Source organism: Cyprinodon tularosa, unplaced genomic scaffold (genome assembly GCF_016077235.1).
Source record: "Cyprinodon tularosa strain WSP-4 unplaced genomic scaffold, ASM1607723v1 ctg46, whole genome shotgun sequence".
Taxonomy (NCBI): Eukaryota; Metazoa; Chordata; class Actinopteri; order Cyprinodontiformes; family Cyprinodontidae; genus Cyprinodon; species Cyprinodon tularosa.
The window spans coordinates 149,042-166,873 of NW_024039185.1; the positions used below are offsets into that span (position 1 = coordinate 149,042).

The following is a 17,832-nucleotide window of genomic DNA, read 5'->3' on the forward strand; positions in this document are numbered from 1 at the left end:
GTGCAAATATATGAATATTTTTTTCAAGAGCATTGATATAGACAGATTTTGTTTTCTACAGTATATCGTCTGTCAAAGCATAATGTAAATAACAAAGGAACTGCATTTGGACTAAATGGAAGATGATATGGTCAGTGAATAACAGGATGGTCAAACTGATGAGGAAGACTGGGCTCTGGGAGAAACACCCTAACCTGCGACGGCGTGAGGGTCCATGCTGAACTCGCTGTGGTCCACAGTCCCTTGGTTCAGGCAGGTCTTCAGCCTCTTCACCACCGAGGCAGCTGCTGCAAGCCGAAACAGACCCTACGCAGAGATGGAGGCGAAGCATAACTTCATCTTATCCATGGAAAAAACAAAAACTTCAATCTCACAGCATATTAATGTGACAGACAATTATTTATTTTGCTTTTAGCCATTATTTAGCTCTCAAAAAATGTTTTATAGCTCAAAATCTGAAAGGTGTGGCATTCATTTATATGTTAACACCCTGAACTATTACTTTGTTAATCCTCCAGTCACTGCAGGCAGCCCATTGCTGCCTTACAAATATTTAATTACCTTCCTTAAGTAGAAATTTAAGCTATCTATACTCTACTGAAGTAATTAGACAACTTTTAACATCTACTCCTTAAATTTTAAAAGTAGACTCATTAGTCTTGTTTCATTTAAGATAATTAGAAAAAAATAATAATCTCCTCATAATAATTTGTTTCGTCGGTGCTGCAAAAACTTCTTGTTTGCCACAAACCAAAATAAATCGCCTTTCAAGATGATACAAAGTTAGATATCAACAGTGATGTCATAAGTACACACATTTGTTACTTAAGTAGAAGTATAGTTGCTGCAGTTTGAAAACACTCTGGTAAAAGTTGAAGTATCAACTTGACCTCTTTACTCAAGTAAAAGTGAAAAAGTATGTGCTCCAAAAACTACTTAAAGTATCAAAGTATAAAGTAACCTTACAAAAAAAAAAAAAACAGCCAGATGCCTCTATATGAATTTTAAAGCTCAATTTTCCGACTTTTTCGAAAAATCCTTTAAGATAGGGCCCAGGATGAGGGAGGTCTTGTTGGTCTCTGTACTTGTATGAAAATGTAATGAGTAGAAGTCAGAAGTAGGAAGAAAAATTAGTAATGGAGTAAAGTATAGCTACCTAAAAAGTGTACTTAAGTACAGTAACAAAGTATTTGTACACCTCTGGATATGACACTGTTGCAATTAGTTATAAAATGAATAAGATTAAATATAAGGAAGTTATCATCTAGAATTGTAGAAAATATTTCCTTTAATAGTTTAATTGTTTCCTGCATTACTTTTACTTTTATACTTTAACTAGTTTTAAAAAATGTACTTTGACACTTTTACTTCAATAAAAAGCTTAAGTTGATACGCCAGCTTCTACAACTAAAAGTGTTTTTAAACTGTAGGATTTATACTGCTACTTGAGTAATAAACTTTAATACTTTTGACACCTCTGGTTAAGTAGCACCAGTTTGCAACAAATTCTTATTGAGACGTAGGGTTGGACTTTAACTAGGCCATTTTAACAAAAATAATGCTAATAATAATGTCTAGATTTAAGAATCAGGGTCCTGCAACTTTCAGGATACGTCTCTGGTTGCAAACTGGAGATTGAGTCTCTAACGTGGTCAAACCTCTTCCAATATTTAGATGATGGTGTGATTGGAATATAGTTTTAGAAATTACCCAGAGGTGGACAGAGGAACCAAAAATTTTACTCAAGTGAGAGTGACCAAACCTCATCATATTTTTACTAAAGTAAAAGGAAAATTAGCCATCCAAGAAATTACTAATGTACGAGTAGGAACATATTTGATAAGAACTGCGACTCAAGTAATGAGTAACTCATAATAAGATCTGATAATTTAAATAAAATAATTGAAAAATTAGTAAAACTTATGAAACCAGTACCTCCAGACACAATATTTACTCCTTCCTGTATAGTAGCTTAAGCTCCAGATGTCAGGGTAAACTTAAATGAAACAAAAGTTCACTCATTTTTGACATAAACATTAATTTTGTCTTTAGCACCTTTTTAAAAAAAACAAGCTTGTTTCTTACTCCGTAAGGTTTCTCACGATGGATGGAGTAGACAAACAGTTTACTCAAGTAAGAGCACCTAATTGCATAAAGTTACTCAAGTGACTGTAACCAAGTAAATGTAGATATTTAATATTTAACTCTAAGACTAACTCTACTTTAAACGTCTCCAAAATTCTCCCTGACCTGTTTGCTCTGTTATCTGTTGTCTTCCTGATGCTGATTGTCCCTAACGTTCTCTAACGAACCTCTAAGGCCAGAACAAGAACAGCCGCAGTTAGACTCAGACTAAATTAAACACAGGTTAGCTCTGTTTACGCATAAGGGTAAAAGGAAATCAACCGTAATGTATTTCACGCAAGCCTATCAGAGTAAAAAGGTGTTTCATGCAATGGATGCTGTGCAATGTCTAAAAAAAAAAACAATGTGCCAGCTTGTTTTGGCCAATATCATGAAATCTCCTAAGGTTCTGTATATGGTGCGGTTCATCCACCTCCTCTCTCATGCCCGTTCTCAGCAACATATGAATACACTCCTGGATGGGTGCTGCAATCTCCCTGCTGCTCTGGGTCAGATGCGCTTCCAGCGGCTCCCCGTAGACCTTCTGGTTAGAAAGGCTCAGTGCTTGATCTGCAGACGCCAAGCATGGAATCAGAGTTGCATCTTTGCAGTACACAGATGGAGATTAGATCAAGGGAAATTCACCTTTTTGAGTGTGGTTCTCTTTGAGCTCGTTGATGTTTTTGTCCAGGAACTCGTGGGAATTCTTGTGATACTCCGCTTGCAGTTCGAGAAGCTGAAGTCAACCAGAGGAAAAATATGTTGAGTCCTTCACTGCATAATGACTCTGTGTGGGAGCATCATTACCAAACCACAACTCACACGGATGAAGTAGTTAGCATAGTCATCTTCTTTAGTTGCAAAATGGTAGAGGTCTGCAGAGTACTGGTCCTACAGAGGCAGGAGACACGCAGGGTGAGAGGTTAGGATGCAGATTCCTCAAAGTGGTTATTAACCCTGTAAAAGCTCAGTTAACACTTCAACCTTGATACTCTCCAACTTCCTCCATGCCTCTTCTACTTCCTCCCTGAGTCCGTCCTGCTTAGCCTGGGGCCCGTTGCTGGCTTGACTTCTGTAAAAAACAGCAAAGCTGTAGATCCTAATGGATGCCGTTCCATCGCCACATTTTTAGAGGCTGTTTGGCTCACCTGAGTCGTGCATTGTTCCAGTCTGTAGTGAGCTTTGCAAACTGTTTTTTGTTCTTTAGGATTTCTGGTAAATCTTCCTGGAGAGACAAAGACTTCACATTAAATACCAAACCCATCTACAGCGAGCTGTCTACAGTGCACTGACAGAACATCAATACTTCTTGAACTTATCAGTACTGTATGCATTGGAAGTTTAAACCAGACCAGAAGGCTGAGGACGCTCTTTCAGACTCTAGTACCTTGTATTACAATGCTTCACTGTGGCTCTTTATGGTTTTTTCTCTGCAATCTTTGTACATTCAATTTAATTTAGTTTGTTTATATGGTGCCAATTTAGAACACATATCATCTCAAGGCACTTTAGAGAGACAATTCAACCAGATCATACAGTCATATTGATTTAAAGTTTTCTATTTAAGGAAAAACAGCTGATTGCGTCAACTCATTGACTCTTCAGCAATCCCTCATACCGAGCATGCTTGTAGCGACAGTGGAGAGGAAATACTCCCTTTTAACAGGAAGAAACCCTCCAGCAGACCAGACTCAGTGTGAGGATGTGGACACTTAAATCTGAAACTATTCTTAGTTTTCGTCTTAACACTTTACTTTGACTAGGCCGTTCTAACATGTGAGTCTGCTTAAAGCTAAACCATCCAGCATAGCTCTGACTGTATGTTTAGGATGCTGTTCATGCTGGAAGGTTAGCCTTCAACCCAGTCTCAGATCCTCCACATTTACAGGTCAGGGGGTGTCCTGGTTTTAAATTTCAGAGATTTGTCTGTCTTAAGGCTAGAACCCACCAAATCTGATTTTGCCTCCGATCCGACAGAAAATCGTGTCGGACGAGGTAGTGGCTTAAAGGGGATCAGTATTTTATCCAATTTCTGTCCTGTGAACTCCTATCGTGGGTAAAGTATTCTATTTTTTCCATATTTCATTGGTGTTTTTGCACGAGTCTGTCCTGCTGTATGTGATGTGCAACCCCAAAACTGACTCTTTTCCTGTGCGATGAACAGATTTTATTTGCATTTTCTCCCAAAGCAGATGTGTTTTAGTTTGTAACTGCATCTCTCTGAATGCCAAATGCCACAATCTCATTTGACGCGATTTTCTGTCGGATCGGACGCAAAATCTGATTTGGTATATTCTGGCCTTTACACTGGATTTTAATTAGAGATAACAAAGTGAAAGGGATTGAATTTGGAAAATCTTAAATACTAAATTATAACAGTGTATACATTTCAGGCCATTCTACTTTAGTGAGGTTTGTGGTTGTGATAAGAGACATTTCTTATTTTTTTTGTTAGATTTTTTAACTTTTTATTCAAGTTTCTTTATTATTACACTGCAGCAAGGTACAGTGCTCATAAGAATAGGAGTCAACAATCCTCAGCTAATACATCCTGTGTGTTTCTAATCAATCACATACAAAGCCATGGTCAAATAAAGAAAATAACTGATAAAATTGCGTAACCTAATGAAAAATGTAATGACTTGTCATAACTAATTATAGAGACATTATCTTCTATCTTTTTTAACCAACTTGTCTGATCTATCAGACAAGTTGTGACTCAGCTCATGCCAATATCTCCTGGACGTTAATATACAACAGAAAAAGAGAAGAACAGATATCAAACATCTGAATTTATATAACAGGTATTAGTTACATGTCTGTTTACCAAGCTGAGTTTTCATCACCTCGCTAAGCTTATTGAGTGGCTCCAGAACTTCCTTCTCCACAGTCATCTCAAAGTCTGCCAGCATGCTGGCCAGCATCTTCTCCATGAAGCAGCACATCTCCAGGACTCTCCTGAAACAAGCAGGTGGTTTTTAAAACTACAGAAACACAATGGATGTTTGACATTTCAGTGTTTTCCTGGGCTTGATAAACCGACATGTGTAATTTATTAGATAAACAAATTAATCTGTTTTTCAGGATCCTTCTGAGAAATTAGTCCTTTAATCCTGGAGATGTTCTTTTGGTGATAGAGGGCCATGAAAGAAGGTTCTGGTCTGAGTCTATCACTGCACTCAGATTTGTAGCTATATTGGTGGTTTCTAGTCATAATAACTGAAGTTGTATGCTTACTTCAGTGGTGGATGAAGTACTAAACAGCAGGACTTGAGTAAAAGTATTGATAATTCAAATCTTACTCAACTACAAGTAAAAGTTACTCAGTCAAACATCTACTCAAGTTAAAGTATTAAAGTACTCATTTTTGAAAATATTTAACTATTCAAAACTACATGCAATTAAAAGTATTTAAGTATTCAAAAATAGAAATTCAATTTTTTAAATATCAGTGCATCAGAGTAATTTTAAAGAACCTTGTAACTTTCAGAAACTACCTGATGCATTGATGTATAAAACCACCTGCTACCAATACTAGACCACATGCCACAAAAAATAAGGACAGCTATTTTGATCATTTTTTCTCATTTAAAAACAAGCCAAAAAGAAAACAGGTGAGTCTTGATTCTCCTCACAATTTCAATGTGGAATAAAGGTTTATGGTTGAATCTGTTAACAGAAAGGAGCTACAACTGCTGAATGATTTGAGAACTCCTGCTACTGAATAACTTGGCCGGATGGAAACAACTAATGCCTTAATAAATGATAAACTACAAATAATATCTGCAAATAATGGCTGCTATCTGCTATTTTGAAATTGGATTTCCAAAAAAAAAAAAAAAAAAAAAAAAAAACAGCAGCAGTGAATCACAAAGCTAAGCTGAGCCAAGAGGAACAAGCAACTAGCAGCTTCCTGGAAATGTAGTGGAGTAGAAAGTACAAAATTCAACGTAGTGGAGTGAAAGTTATTAGTACCCCCCCTAAAAATTACTCAAGTAAAGTAAAGATATTTAAGTATAGTAATCAAGTATTGTACTTTTTTACATTCCACCACTTTCTAACTTTATGCATTTATGCCCGAATGAATGTCACCTGGTGTCTTTAGCTACGGTAACTTCTTTTGTGTGTTATAATCTGACCTAATAGGGCAGGGGTCCCCAAACTTTTTCCTGTGAGGGCCACATAACTTTTCCCTTCTCTGACGGGGGGCCGGGGTCAGTTTGTAACAGAAAAATTGTGACGATTGCAAGAGTGCCTAAATTTATGACGGCATTTATGTCTTTATGACGGGAGTCATAGTGTCTCCGCAGTTTATATTCTTTGAATACCGCCACTGCCTCTTGACAGATGAAACAGACAGCCTTTTCTTTACATTGAACAAAAAAAAAATATCCTTTGTCCAATTCAGGTTAAATGCCCTGCTTCTGAATCAATTTTTCTCTTACCTTTTCTTTTCCTCAGAATTCTGAGAAAAAAGTCAGAATTGAATAGACTATTATTTTATTTGTTTGAATGGCCCTAATCCTCTTCCGTATCTCTTTGAGAGGGGCAGGTTTAAGATTTTAAGCGGGGGGTTGCCAGATAGGGGCACAGACCCCAAAAGGGTGAAACATTGTCGCGTTATATGTGTGAAATAGTTACTAATAGTTAATAATAAAAAAAACTTCATAATTAAGGAACATTTTATTGCAAATGTCCAACTGTAATATCAAATACAAAACAAACAAACAAAAAAAACATTATATGAAAATACTCTCTGGTATTGTTCAGGGGGCCGGACCAAGTGTGGAGGTGGGCCGGATCCGGCCCACGGGCCGTAGTTTGGGGATCACTGTAATAGGGGATTCAGACATTAAATAGCAGGATCCCCAATGTAGAGGCGTAAGTGGATGAGCGCCAGAACCTCAGGGTCAATCTACACTGTTCCAACAGGAACAGCTTTGCTAACAAATAGACGCATATATTTAAACATTCATGTTGTCTACATACAAGGTATAGAGGACTACATTTCTGGGGCGAACATATTTCTATTGTCATTACTTACCTACTTGTATCAAAAATTGTTCTGCATAAAATTTATATTTACATGTCCTAATATCTACATTAAATGGATTTTTAAGTTATTATTAAAGTAGTTATTTATCTATGATTTCACTGAAGACACCTAGATGACTTGCAGAGACACATAATTTTCTTTACCCAATATAACACAAAATTTAGTTCTTAAAAGAGCATGAATTCTGTCTATAACAACTTTAATGTTAATATATTGATGTGAATAATTAACCACATCATTTTAGTTATCAAGTAATTTTTAATGTATGAAAGAATTTATACATTAAAAATTAAAATGTTTAATAAGTTTGAACATTCCCCTTGAGAGTAATACTGCTGCCAACTTCTCCATTAGAGGGCGTAAAAAATGGTAGGGGTGACCACAGATTGGCTAAGGGCGGCCATGGCCACCTCTGGCTCCCCATCTAGCTCCGCCCCTGCCCCAATGAGGAACCTTGTGGAACATTATCTGTGATACTTGTCAACACTGATGTAAGTTATCTGCTGACATGAAGAAGTCCCTTTCCTCCATGTAAGACTCAGACCAGTCATCGAAACATATTACATCTTAAACTCATAAATAACGCCATCGATGAGACCTTTAGTTACATACTATGACTTATTCAGGCAGAAGCTAAAACTGTACAAGATGCATCTGTATGCCTCAAGTCCAATGCTCAAACCCGTCACCTGATTGAAGACTGTGCATCAAAGTCCTTCAGGCTTTCAGCCATGCTTATAGACAGCAGCATTAATGGAAGTTTCTTCTGCAGTGACAAAAACACAAGTTTTGTTGGTTTTGTGTTTCGTTCTTACAGAAAACCATAAACCACTTTCATTCACTTTGTAAAAAATAATGACTACCATTCTTCTTTCAGCCTCCAGCCCAAGAGGACTCAGCATGCAGGCCTGCAGCTTTTTATGGAGGACCTGAGCTGCCTTCTTGGCTGGCTCCACCCGCTGCTCCACCTGCAACCAGATACACATGATGTAAGACCAAAAACAGAAGACTACTCTGTGTTTATAAAAAAAGAAAAAAAAAAAGCTTAAAGGGTAAATTTGACATTTTAGAGCCATAGAACCTGGCAGGAACATCCCACCGATAGAGAACGGCATGGGACACATTGGAGCAACAATGATGTTAAAACCCCAAAAACTAATTTAAAAATCTGAGCGATGCCTATAATTTACACAGGCCCATTTGCAGAGGTGTCAAGTAACAAAGTACAAATACTTCATTACTGTACTTAAGTACACTTTTTAGATATCTATACTTTACTCCATCACTTATTTTTCTTCCTACTTCTGACTTCTACTCAACATTTTCACACAAGTATCTGTACTTTCTATTCCTTACATTTTTTAAACAAACCTTACTCGTTACTCTTGGCTTTGGTTTAATGTTTATAAATATTTATTTTACGTCATGTGCTCCATCCAATGCAGATCATTGGCTCCATCCACATCTAGTGAAAACTAGTGTAAGTGGATGAGTCATAACACACTCATTGGTTAGCTATTCATCAAGTTTATGCTGACGCCAAAGGAAATCCTCAGAAGCATGCAGATGTTCTTCAAACTGTAAACACGAATTGTCTAGGCCATGCTACAATGTTGGATTCAGAAAAAGATATTAAAATGTCTGAAAGGTCGGACACAGGTGAGATGGAGACCAACAATACCTCCCTCATCCTTGGCCCATCTCAAAGAATTTTTAAGTAGTTTTTGGAGCACATGCTTTTTAACTTTTACTTGAGTAAAGAAGTCAAGTTGATACCAGAGTGTTTTTAAACTGCAGTATCTATACTTCTACTTAATTAACAAATGTGTGTACTTTTGACACCACTGACCATTTGTTACTGTGGTAAATTACAAACAAATTAACTCTGGAACAGAGAAATCTTAAATCTCGATGCTGTGCTGGTTTGTCAGATCTCCAAGCTCCTGCTCTAAAAATAGTTCTCCTGACTAGATAAATCCCCATATGACTATTCACACCAGTTTAAGCTGGAGACTTTGATATAACTGCTGTTGTTTAGAGCATTTATTCATTGATCCGGGCCTGATAAACTAGACTAAATGTGAGATTAAATGTGTATTTACACTTGCAGGCAAAAATTGGTATTATATTTTTGTCAGCATCCTGAGCTCTTTTCTTCTCAGTCAGCTATTATGAGTTAAAAACCTAAACAAGAGTAAAACATATAAACATATATGCTCTTAGACCAATTAATACAATTATTAATTATTAATTAAAATAAGTATAACATAACTTTAAGCAAAAATCAAAGGCATTCCAAATATGTATGTCTCACCTGAACCAGGTCCTCATGCAGAAGGTCAGTGGCATCTTGTGACCTGGCAAGGATTTCACATAAGGAAATATTGGATTTATTAACAATTATTAGCTTTAGGGTTTCAAGAAAAGTCCCCAGAAAAAGACATACTAATAAAAACAGATTAATAGCAGTTAATAAAAAGAATAGAATTTTATGACACAAATATTCAAAGATGTATCATTTTCTACAAATACAGGAAGAAATATAACCGAATCGGAAATTATTATGTGCAGTTACTTGACAGAAATTGACTAAATCTTAGTCGATCAATAAAATCTGATTGATGGTTGTTCAGCCAGCTGAACAACCATCAATCAGATTAAACAAAAAGTAGGTATATGTCAATAAAGATGCCTAGAACATGCTTTGTTTTAGTTAGAAGATCAGTAATTTGAAATGATGAAATAACGTCAAGTCATGTGCGCTGCAACGCATCGGTGCCATTTTGGTCGCATATAGAGCCACGTCAAAACTCTCATCCACGTAAAAGAAGCACAACGGTTGTGTATTGTTGGGTTCAAGCAAAGCCACAAAACAGAAAAGATAATTTTTCGTAAAATACTCGAGAATCAGAAGAGCTTTGATCACTTTGAGGACATTTTCAAACTGTTCAAAGAAGTTGACGAAGCATTAAAAAAGGTAAAGCTGCATCCATTAAATCAATGAAAAGTAGAATAGAAACATATCATCATTAAACTGAAACGCATGCATTTCCGTTACATTGTTGTAACAACTTTTAAATCATGTTCAATTCTCAGTCCTTTTAATTTTGAGACACCTAATAAGACTGTTATAAACAAATGTCAGTTACCTTTACAGGAAAGCAACCATTTTAGTTATTCAACATTTAGCATTTGTCTAGTTCTGTCCTGATTTTGGCACTGATAGCTGGCTTAAATATTCACTTCATTCACCTGTCCAACTCTGCTCGGTTTCTAATCACTGCTAATGTGATCCACCTGCTCCTGCCTCTATTTAACATGCTTGCATCCAGTTACCAGGGCCAGATTATCTTGTTCTCTCTAGCCAGTGATGAGGGTGTTTTTAGAGTTCTTTTGGTGTTTCAGATTTCCTGATCCTGTTCTGCCTCTCAACCACTGAGCCTGCCTGTTCCTGTTCTGATCTGTTTGCCGGACTTGTCTTCGGACTCCTGTTTGTTCTCTGTTCTTTGGGGCTGCAGCGTCTGGTACACTCTGGGCCTGTCAAATCTTGTTGTCAGCCCATCGGCGGGATCCTACCTCATTCTGTGGGCATGGACTGATCTTGTAAACCAGGTTAGTGACTTAAATTTATAATCATCCTGTTTCACGTTATCATGGTCAGTAACCTGTGTTTCCCTCCTGCAGAGATTTCCGCCTTTGTTTTTTTTTTCTGCTGCAGTAACTTTACAAGAGCTTCTCATCGCATCTCTTTGAACCATGCTCCCATTTCCACATCCTGTTCACCACTTTCCTCTTAGTTCTGCTGTGATGATCCAATATTTGCCATTTTGTTGAAGCTGGTGAAAGGCTGTGTTACTTTAACCCAAATCTGCCACAAAACTATCTTGATTACTTAGTAAAGACTGTTCTTTTTTTGGAGTTTAACAGGTCAGGGGTTAAACTGGATAGAATGGAGCAGTAGTGGGTGGAGAAAGGATGGTCCCTCTGTAGCACCTTTAATTTAAAGAAATTGTTCTAAATCTGTGATAAAAGTACAGTAGATGGTTTGTGATAGTTGGAGGAAACTTGACATTTCAGCTATTTACAAGGTTTCTATGAACAAATTAACTGTGCAATAGAGATCATAAGCAATGGGAGCCAAACATTGGTCTTTGAAATGAAGCTACAGTAAACATGAATTGGTTGTCGAGACATCAACATCCTATAATAACCCTCCGATGTCACAGACTAATAGTCCAGCTTGTCTGCAGCTAATGGCTTCCTTTCACTCTTCATTACTAAGACTGGAACTCCAAGTCGACTCTACAGCAAAACATCTCCTCAACATGATGCTGCCACCCCCGTACTTCACAGTTGGGATCTCTTCAGAAAGGTTCATTCACAAGTTCCACATCAGAACCCATTCATATTGGCGTCTAGTATCTGGGGATTGGACCTAACTAATGGAGGTGTACAGCCCTACTGACACCATGGATGATTTTTTTCTTTGTCTGTTTCATGATGTCAGATAAGGAGGCAAAGTTTTTGCTTAGATTCCACATAAATGCTGGGAATAAACATTTGAGAACTGATAAAAAGGTAAAAAATCTCATGTTCCCAACTGACCTATAACAGAAAGAGTAGAATTCGGCTTAATATTAAATAAGGAGGCAAAATTATTGTGTATTTTTATACATTGTATGTATAAAAAGACACAAATGTGGGATTAGCATAATTTCATTGATATAATATTCAACTTTGCAGCTTCTCTGCTCTGAATTTTATCTCTGCATCATGATGTAGTCGACAAAAGGACAGTTTTTATCATCTTTAAGACTGAACCTGAGGAGTGTATGGGCTGCTGTGAAGCTGAAGGCTAAAACAGAAGAACCCTATGTGGCCTATTCTCAGATAAGCGTCCCTCTAATAGACCCTCATAACCTGCCTCCAACCACCTCTGAAAACACGTGGAGAACCGCAGATGCTTTTTAAGTGTTGCCAGATTTGGAGCTGCACGTTAAAGGAAGCCCTGCCCAGTTCCTCAAGGGGTCAGATAAGCTTCAGCACCTCCAAGATGTGCTTTGTTTCCTCCAGCAAAGACATATAAGGATTTAAATGCAAAGCAGAGAAACAGCCAACCTATCTGAAGCAGTCTGTGTCAGCCATGCAGGTAAAGTTAAAATAAAGTTAAAATAAAAGGTTTAGGTTTGAACACAGATGTATTAACAAGTGTTGCCAGAACTTCCCTCATCAAAGGTCACAGCATCAGTGCACACTGATCACTGGGTGAGGTGCTGCTGCAGCAGAGGAGGCAATGTTTGCTGTGCTGCGGATGCGTGCAGCTTAGGTTTATTATTAAACCAGAATGCGTCATAGGAGGGAGGCAGCATTGCCTGCAAATACACCCCTGTAGTCCTGCTGCAGCAGGTCTGTGCATCAACACCAGAAATAAGGAAGGTGTAAGGTTTGGTCACCCACATGTTTTGCAAAAGTGAGTCAGTTAGTAGTTATCAGAGTATTTGGGCTTTGGGTGTTGCAAATTGTTCTGGTTCTAGGATAAGAAATGTTTTTTTAGGGGATGAAGTTAGCTTTAACAACTTTCTGTGTTGAAGTGTTGAATTCACCTTGTTTTTTAACACACAAACCATAATTTAGAGGGTTTAATTCCGCTTAAAAAAACACAAAACACTAAAGTTTTGGCCAAAAACCTTAAGGGGGGACCAGCTGAATGTTGAGCTGCATTCAAACCCTTTTACTCTAATATTCCAAAATGAAAAGGAAGAAAGTTGTAGCACAAGTCTAAAAAAGGGTTAAATTAATCTTCCAGAACTCTGTTCAATTCTTCTTTTAAACGTTGAGTGAAGACGGACCAATGGCAGACATTAAAGTGGACTGAGGAGGACTATTAGTCATGCATTCCAAAAGATGAATATGCTGAAAGAACGCCATAAAACCCCACATTTTTGAGCACACCATCCCCACTGTGAAGCATGGTAGTGGCGGCATAAAGTGCAGATAGATGGTGCAATACAAAGCAACCAGACATTGAGTGGATATATAGACGGCGCTGTCTTAAAAAAGAAACAAACAGGAAGACAGAGATGGGTGGAGGAGAGGAGGTCTGCAGCCAAAATAAACCTTTTATGAGGGGGTCACAGTGACATGACTCCAGCAGGTGGGCAAACACTGCTAACATGAACATATTCCATCCCAGACTCATGGTATTTTCAGAACATTAATTAAAACATTATCAGCAATGCTGCAGCTTTTGCTTTATCAATCAAAAATAGTGTAAATTAGTCCTGATAGACCGGAGAAAGGGAAACATTTCAGGATAGAATCTGTGCTCAAAGTTAAAAAGACATATTTTGAGAGCAGCTCCTGCTGTTTCTACATCAATATAAAGCTATGTTTATCAGCTCAAGAAAAACTCTAATAAGTTACGCTTTTTCACTTTCTGTGTTTGTTTGACTAGCACTTTCCTTATTAGTTTTTTCCCCTTTTATATCATATTTGTAATTTAACACTGTGGATTGTATATTGTTTTTTCATTGTTGTTATTAGACGCTGTGAAGGCCAGGAAGAGGATAATATAAGTCATTGGAGTCAGGAGGAAGAGGAGACAAAGGAGGGGGGACACGAAACGGAGGAGAAGGTGATGAAAGAAGATGACGAGACAATGGAGTTACCGGAACAATGAACAGTCAAAGAAATAGTGCTTGGCACAAGTCTGATGTACAGGACTCAGTCAGTGGTAGGACTTGGCATAGGATGACATTTATCTCTAGGATTCAATGATTGAAGTCCAAATGTAGGCTTTGGTGTTCTTCCTGAACAGTTTGGTCAGTAAACTTTTATTGCCATCATTTGTTAAATACACAGGTAGATTTAATTGTTGACATTTGTTTTAGATTCCAAACAAAGCATTCATTTTTCAACCATCGTCCAATCAGATAAAAGCCTTCTAGGTAGAAATAAACTGGATTTTAACTCCAGGCCAGCCATGTTATGTGGTTTAGATAAATAATATCCATAGGTTAAAATGGCCTAGTCAAAGTACAGACAAAAATTCATACATTTTTTACATAAATAGAAAGTTGCTATCTACAAGTGCTCTTCAATAGGACGGTATGTAACAGAAACTGGTGAAGACTAACTCTGAAAGACCTGCAATTGGACCCGGCAGCTAAAGGTGGTTCTACAGTAGACTGACGCTGTATGGTGTGACACTTGCAAACTCCACCAAAAACCTTCAACTTCCAGATTCTGGACTGCTTTCTGTTTATCAAATAAAACCCCAACAGAGTAATCTAAAGTTTTGGTTTGTAGAAAGATGAAAACATGAAAAAGTTTAAGGGGTATGAATGCATTTCCTATCCAAATGGATCAACTGAAACCTGGCATTCTGAAAAGACCCATGAAGCCTTTGAATATGTGTAAAGCTGACAGAGAGCTGAGTTTATCCGAGGCTTACTTTGCTGCCGAGCCAAACTGCTTCAGGATGCTTAGAGACTGTCGCAGCATGCTGGCACTGGGGTCCAAACCAGTTCTCTACCAGACCTCCACAACCGCCTTCAGATGGATCCTGATCCGATATAAGAAGGTCCACACAGGTTCCAGAGCTGGGTCAGTTCATCAGAAGCAGAAGAGACAGGTGAGCCGGTTCGCACTGCCTTGGTGGTGAGATTCTGCGGGTGTTCTGGCCCTGGTTTTTGTTCTTGTTTTAGCTAATGAGGAAGTTGAACGGATGAAACGTCAGCAGCGAAAGGCAGCAGTTGTTTCCCCACCTTTTACAAGGTCTCACTCTCACAGCTTTGTTAGACACCTAAACACCCCACAGACAATCAGAATCAATGGGAGCTGAGCAGAGGTTAAATCCTTGTTACCCAGCAGACTAGTGTGACCTGTGAATGTGCTCCTGTTAAGCTTTTGCTCTGATGTTCTGAATATTCTGTACTGCAGCGCTACAAGGATGTGAAATGTGTGAAAGAGGAAACTATCAGAGCAGATTGAGACATCTTTGTCCCGACTTTCAAAAATGTTCTGATTTTACTGCCACTAGTTTCTTTGCAGTTTGCATTTTGAGCAACAACTTTAAAGCTGTTATTCAATTTTTAAGGCCATTAAAGCTTCATTACGTTTTAATAGCAGTATCTAGGCAACAGGAATGTCCAGCTTATCATGCAGTTTCATTTCTAGTCACCTGTTGCCTTTTTGAGGAACTTGTGTGCATATGTTTAGCAGCTGAAAATAAAGATGAACAGAAAATGAGATTCACCTATTGATTTTAAATATCATTTCACTTGATTGCTGTTATTGTAGATTGAACTAAGTTCTTTTTTCCACCGAATTTCCTTCTTTTATACTTTGATCAGATACTTTTTCATGTATATTGAAGCAGTTGTGGATAGATCTTAAAGTAGATGCTGAAAGCTCTGATGACAACACCGGTGCCTGGCAGATGCTGCAGTCTAGTGGTGGAAGCAACTAAATGCACAGAAAAATATTTCTCAGATAACCAGAGATTACCACCTTTACAGTTTCAGTTTCTATGGTGGTAATATGCTTTGTGTCCAGGTTTATACATAGTGATCAGATGTCTAATTATTAGCTACACAGGTCATTTTAAATACTAACCAAATCTGTAGGCAGTATTTCAATCAAACCATTGTTTAGTCCAACAAGATCTCCTACAACGAAGCACTTCTACCTGCCTCTAAAAGACAAGAACATGAAGATTTTTAGAAGGAAGAACCAGGATGGAGGTGTTATTTTCTCTGATTGATTTCCCTTCAGGATGGGGAGAGGATCACATGGAAAAGTGAAGATAAGTAGCTGCTGTTTGAGGAATTTCAATTTTGAGCCCAGGTCTTTATCAAAACAACTGAAATTAGGAAAACTAATCATTTTTATAACTTTAGTAGAGCTAATCAACTCTGGGTTAAAGGATGGAAAAGTGTGCGGTTACAGAGGTTGACTATTTTATAGCCTTTTTCAGATAAGGTGGCGTTTAAGTGGATATATCTTTTTATACATAAAAAATATTCAATTCCTACTAAGAAAAATGTATATGTATAGTTAAAGGACAATTTATCTTGTTTTAACAGTAAATTTACAACTTCACACTTTAATCTTAATTCAAGAAATCCCATTTTGAAATAATCTGCATTTATAAGAGTCATTTTAATTCCATTTGTATCTATATTGCATCTCTGTAATATATAACACAGAGTTTGTATTTGCACTAATGAATGTTTATTTTAAATTTTGCTTTAATAAACTATTAATCAAGTTAATTTTGGGTAATTTTTGTCCCAATTCCGAATCTGTGGGTTTAGATAATTTTTTTCAGTTAATAATCTTGCGTTACCCAGAGTAACGACACAACCTACTTGAATGGAGTTTCAGTTTGAGCTGCCATATGTTCAACTTCCTTTTTATTATCACAAAACTGTCCAGGCTGCTTAAAATTGGCGAAACTCCATGGCCCATGTTAAACCTATAAGAAAAGCGACATCATCCAACCACTTATTTACATCTTTATCGACTTTATCACAACCTTAAGCTAAAGTTTTATGTTCTTACAGTTTTATAATTGTAAAACTATACTTCTTGTTTACTAGAACTGAATGAGTTTTCTATAGTCTCAAGATGAAGCACATGCTGAGGATAACCCTCCTGGAGACAGTCACTGGTGACACATCTGGATAATTGTAACTTATTTTGGTATCAGTGGTTCCTGACATGTCTACAGATGATGCACAATTCTGCTGGAGGTATTTTGACAAAAAAAGTTTTGAGCTCAGTCAGTGGCAGAACATCAGTTTGCTTTATAGTTCAAGCCTTTCAAAGTCACCTACAGGCTTATATATGATTAAATAAATCCTGTAGCAGTACATAGTTTTAAATTATGGCTTTCCTTTTTCAACCCAGATTAAAAACTTCACATTAAACTCTTTCAGGATGTTGTGATATCAACCCATTTCTGACAGATGAACGTCCAAGATCTTTTGTGGCAAAAAAAAGAACATTGTCATGATTTAGACATGAGCTACAAGGTTACTGGTCTGTGCAGCATACCGGTAGTTGCTAAAATAAAAAAAAAGTTTGTCTCAACTTTGAATGGACACCATTGGCCTTACGTCACCTGCGTGATCAGAGTAAGTAGGCGTTTGTTTACAGTGCAGGAACAGCATAGTTAACGTAGATGCTTCCTGGATGGAGCTTTCTTATTCAACTATTATCCATCTGCTTGTTTTCACAGGTGAGGGAGGGGCTGCTGCTCAGACACCAGAACTCATCAGGAGTTAATAAATACTTTTTTGTATTTTTTCCAAACAGCATAAGGCTAATAACATACATTTTATTTGATATAATCCCTTGAAGTTTGTTTTATCGAATCAATCAACCCTTGATTGGGGATTTAAACTCCGAGATTCTACAAAAGTCATCTTGCTTTTATATGTGCTGCTCTTTGGGCTGTTTTCTCAAATGAAATGGCTCTGATTTTCATTTGTGAATGGCAGATTTATGCAACCAAACTTTGGTATGAATAAGCTGAAAGAACAAAAAAAAAAAGATATAGAACCTGTTATGGTGTATTAGTGTCACTTTAAATCAACCTGTTATGTTTTGCCATATACATTAGAACATTGCAATTGCAGATCAAAATC

The 17,832-nt window shown here is 37.4% G+C and overlaps 1 protein-coding gene across 1 annotated transcript in view; it reads right to left on the bottom strand.

The window, feature by feature from the left end:
- The window catches only part of sh3bp1 (SH3-domain binding protein 1), a 22,096-nt gene extending 6,967 nt beyond the window's left edge, over nt 1–15,129 (bottom strand). The window contains exons 1-11 of the mRNA XM_038301025.1: nt 14,634–15,129; nt 9,495–9,537; nt 8,044–8,148; nt 7,870–7,946; nt 4,971–5,082; nt 3,273–3,349; nt 3,109–3,196; nt 2,947–3,015; nt 2,770–2,860; nt 2,558–2,694; nt 195–306 (exon numbers count right to left, since the gene is read on the bottom strand). Coding sequence (XP_038156953.1) covers nt 195–306; nt 2,558–2,694; nt 2,770–2,860; nt 2,947–3,015; nt 3,109–3,196; nt 3,273–3,349; nt 4,971–5,082; nt 7,870–7,946; nt 8,044–8,148; nt 9,495–9,537; nt 14,634–14,683 — 961 coding nt within the window. The 5' untranslated portion in view covers nt 14,684–15,129. The remainder of the gene's footprint in view (nt 1–194; nt 307–2,557; nt 2,695–2,769; nt 2,861–2,946; nt 3,016–3,108; nt 3,197–3,272; nt 3,350–4,970; nt 5,083–7,869; nt 7,947–8,043; nt 8,149–9,494; nt 9,538–14,633) is intronic.
- Between the last annotated feature and the right edge of the window lie 2,703 nt (nt 15,130–17,832).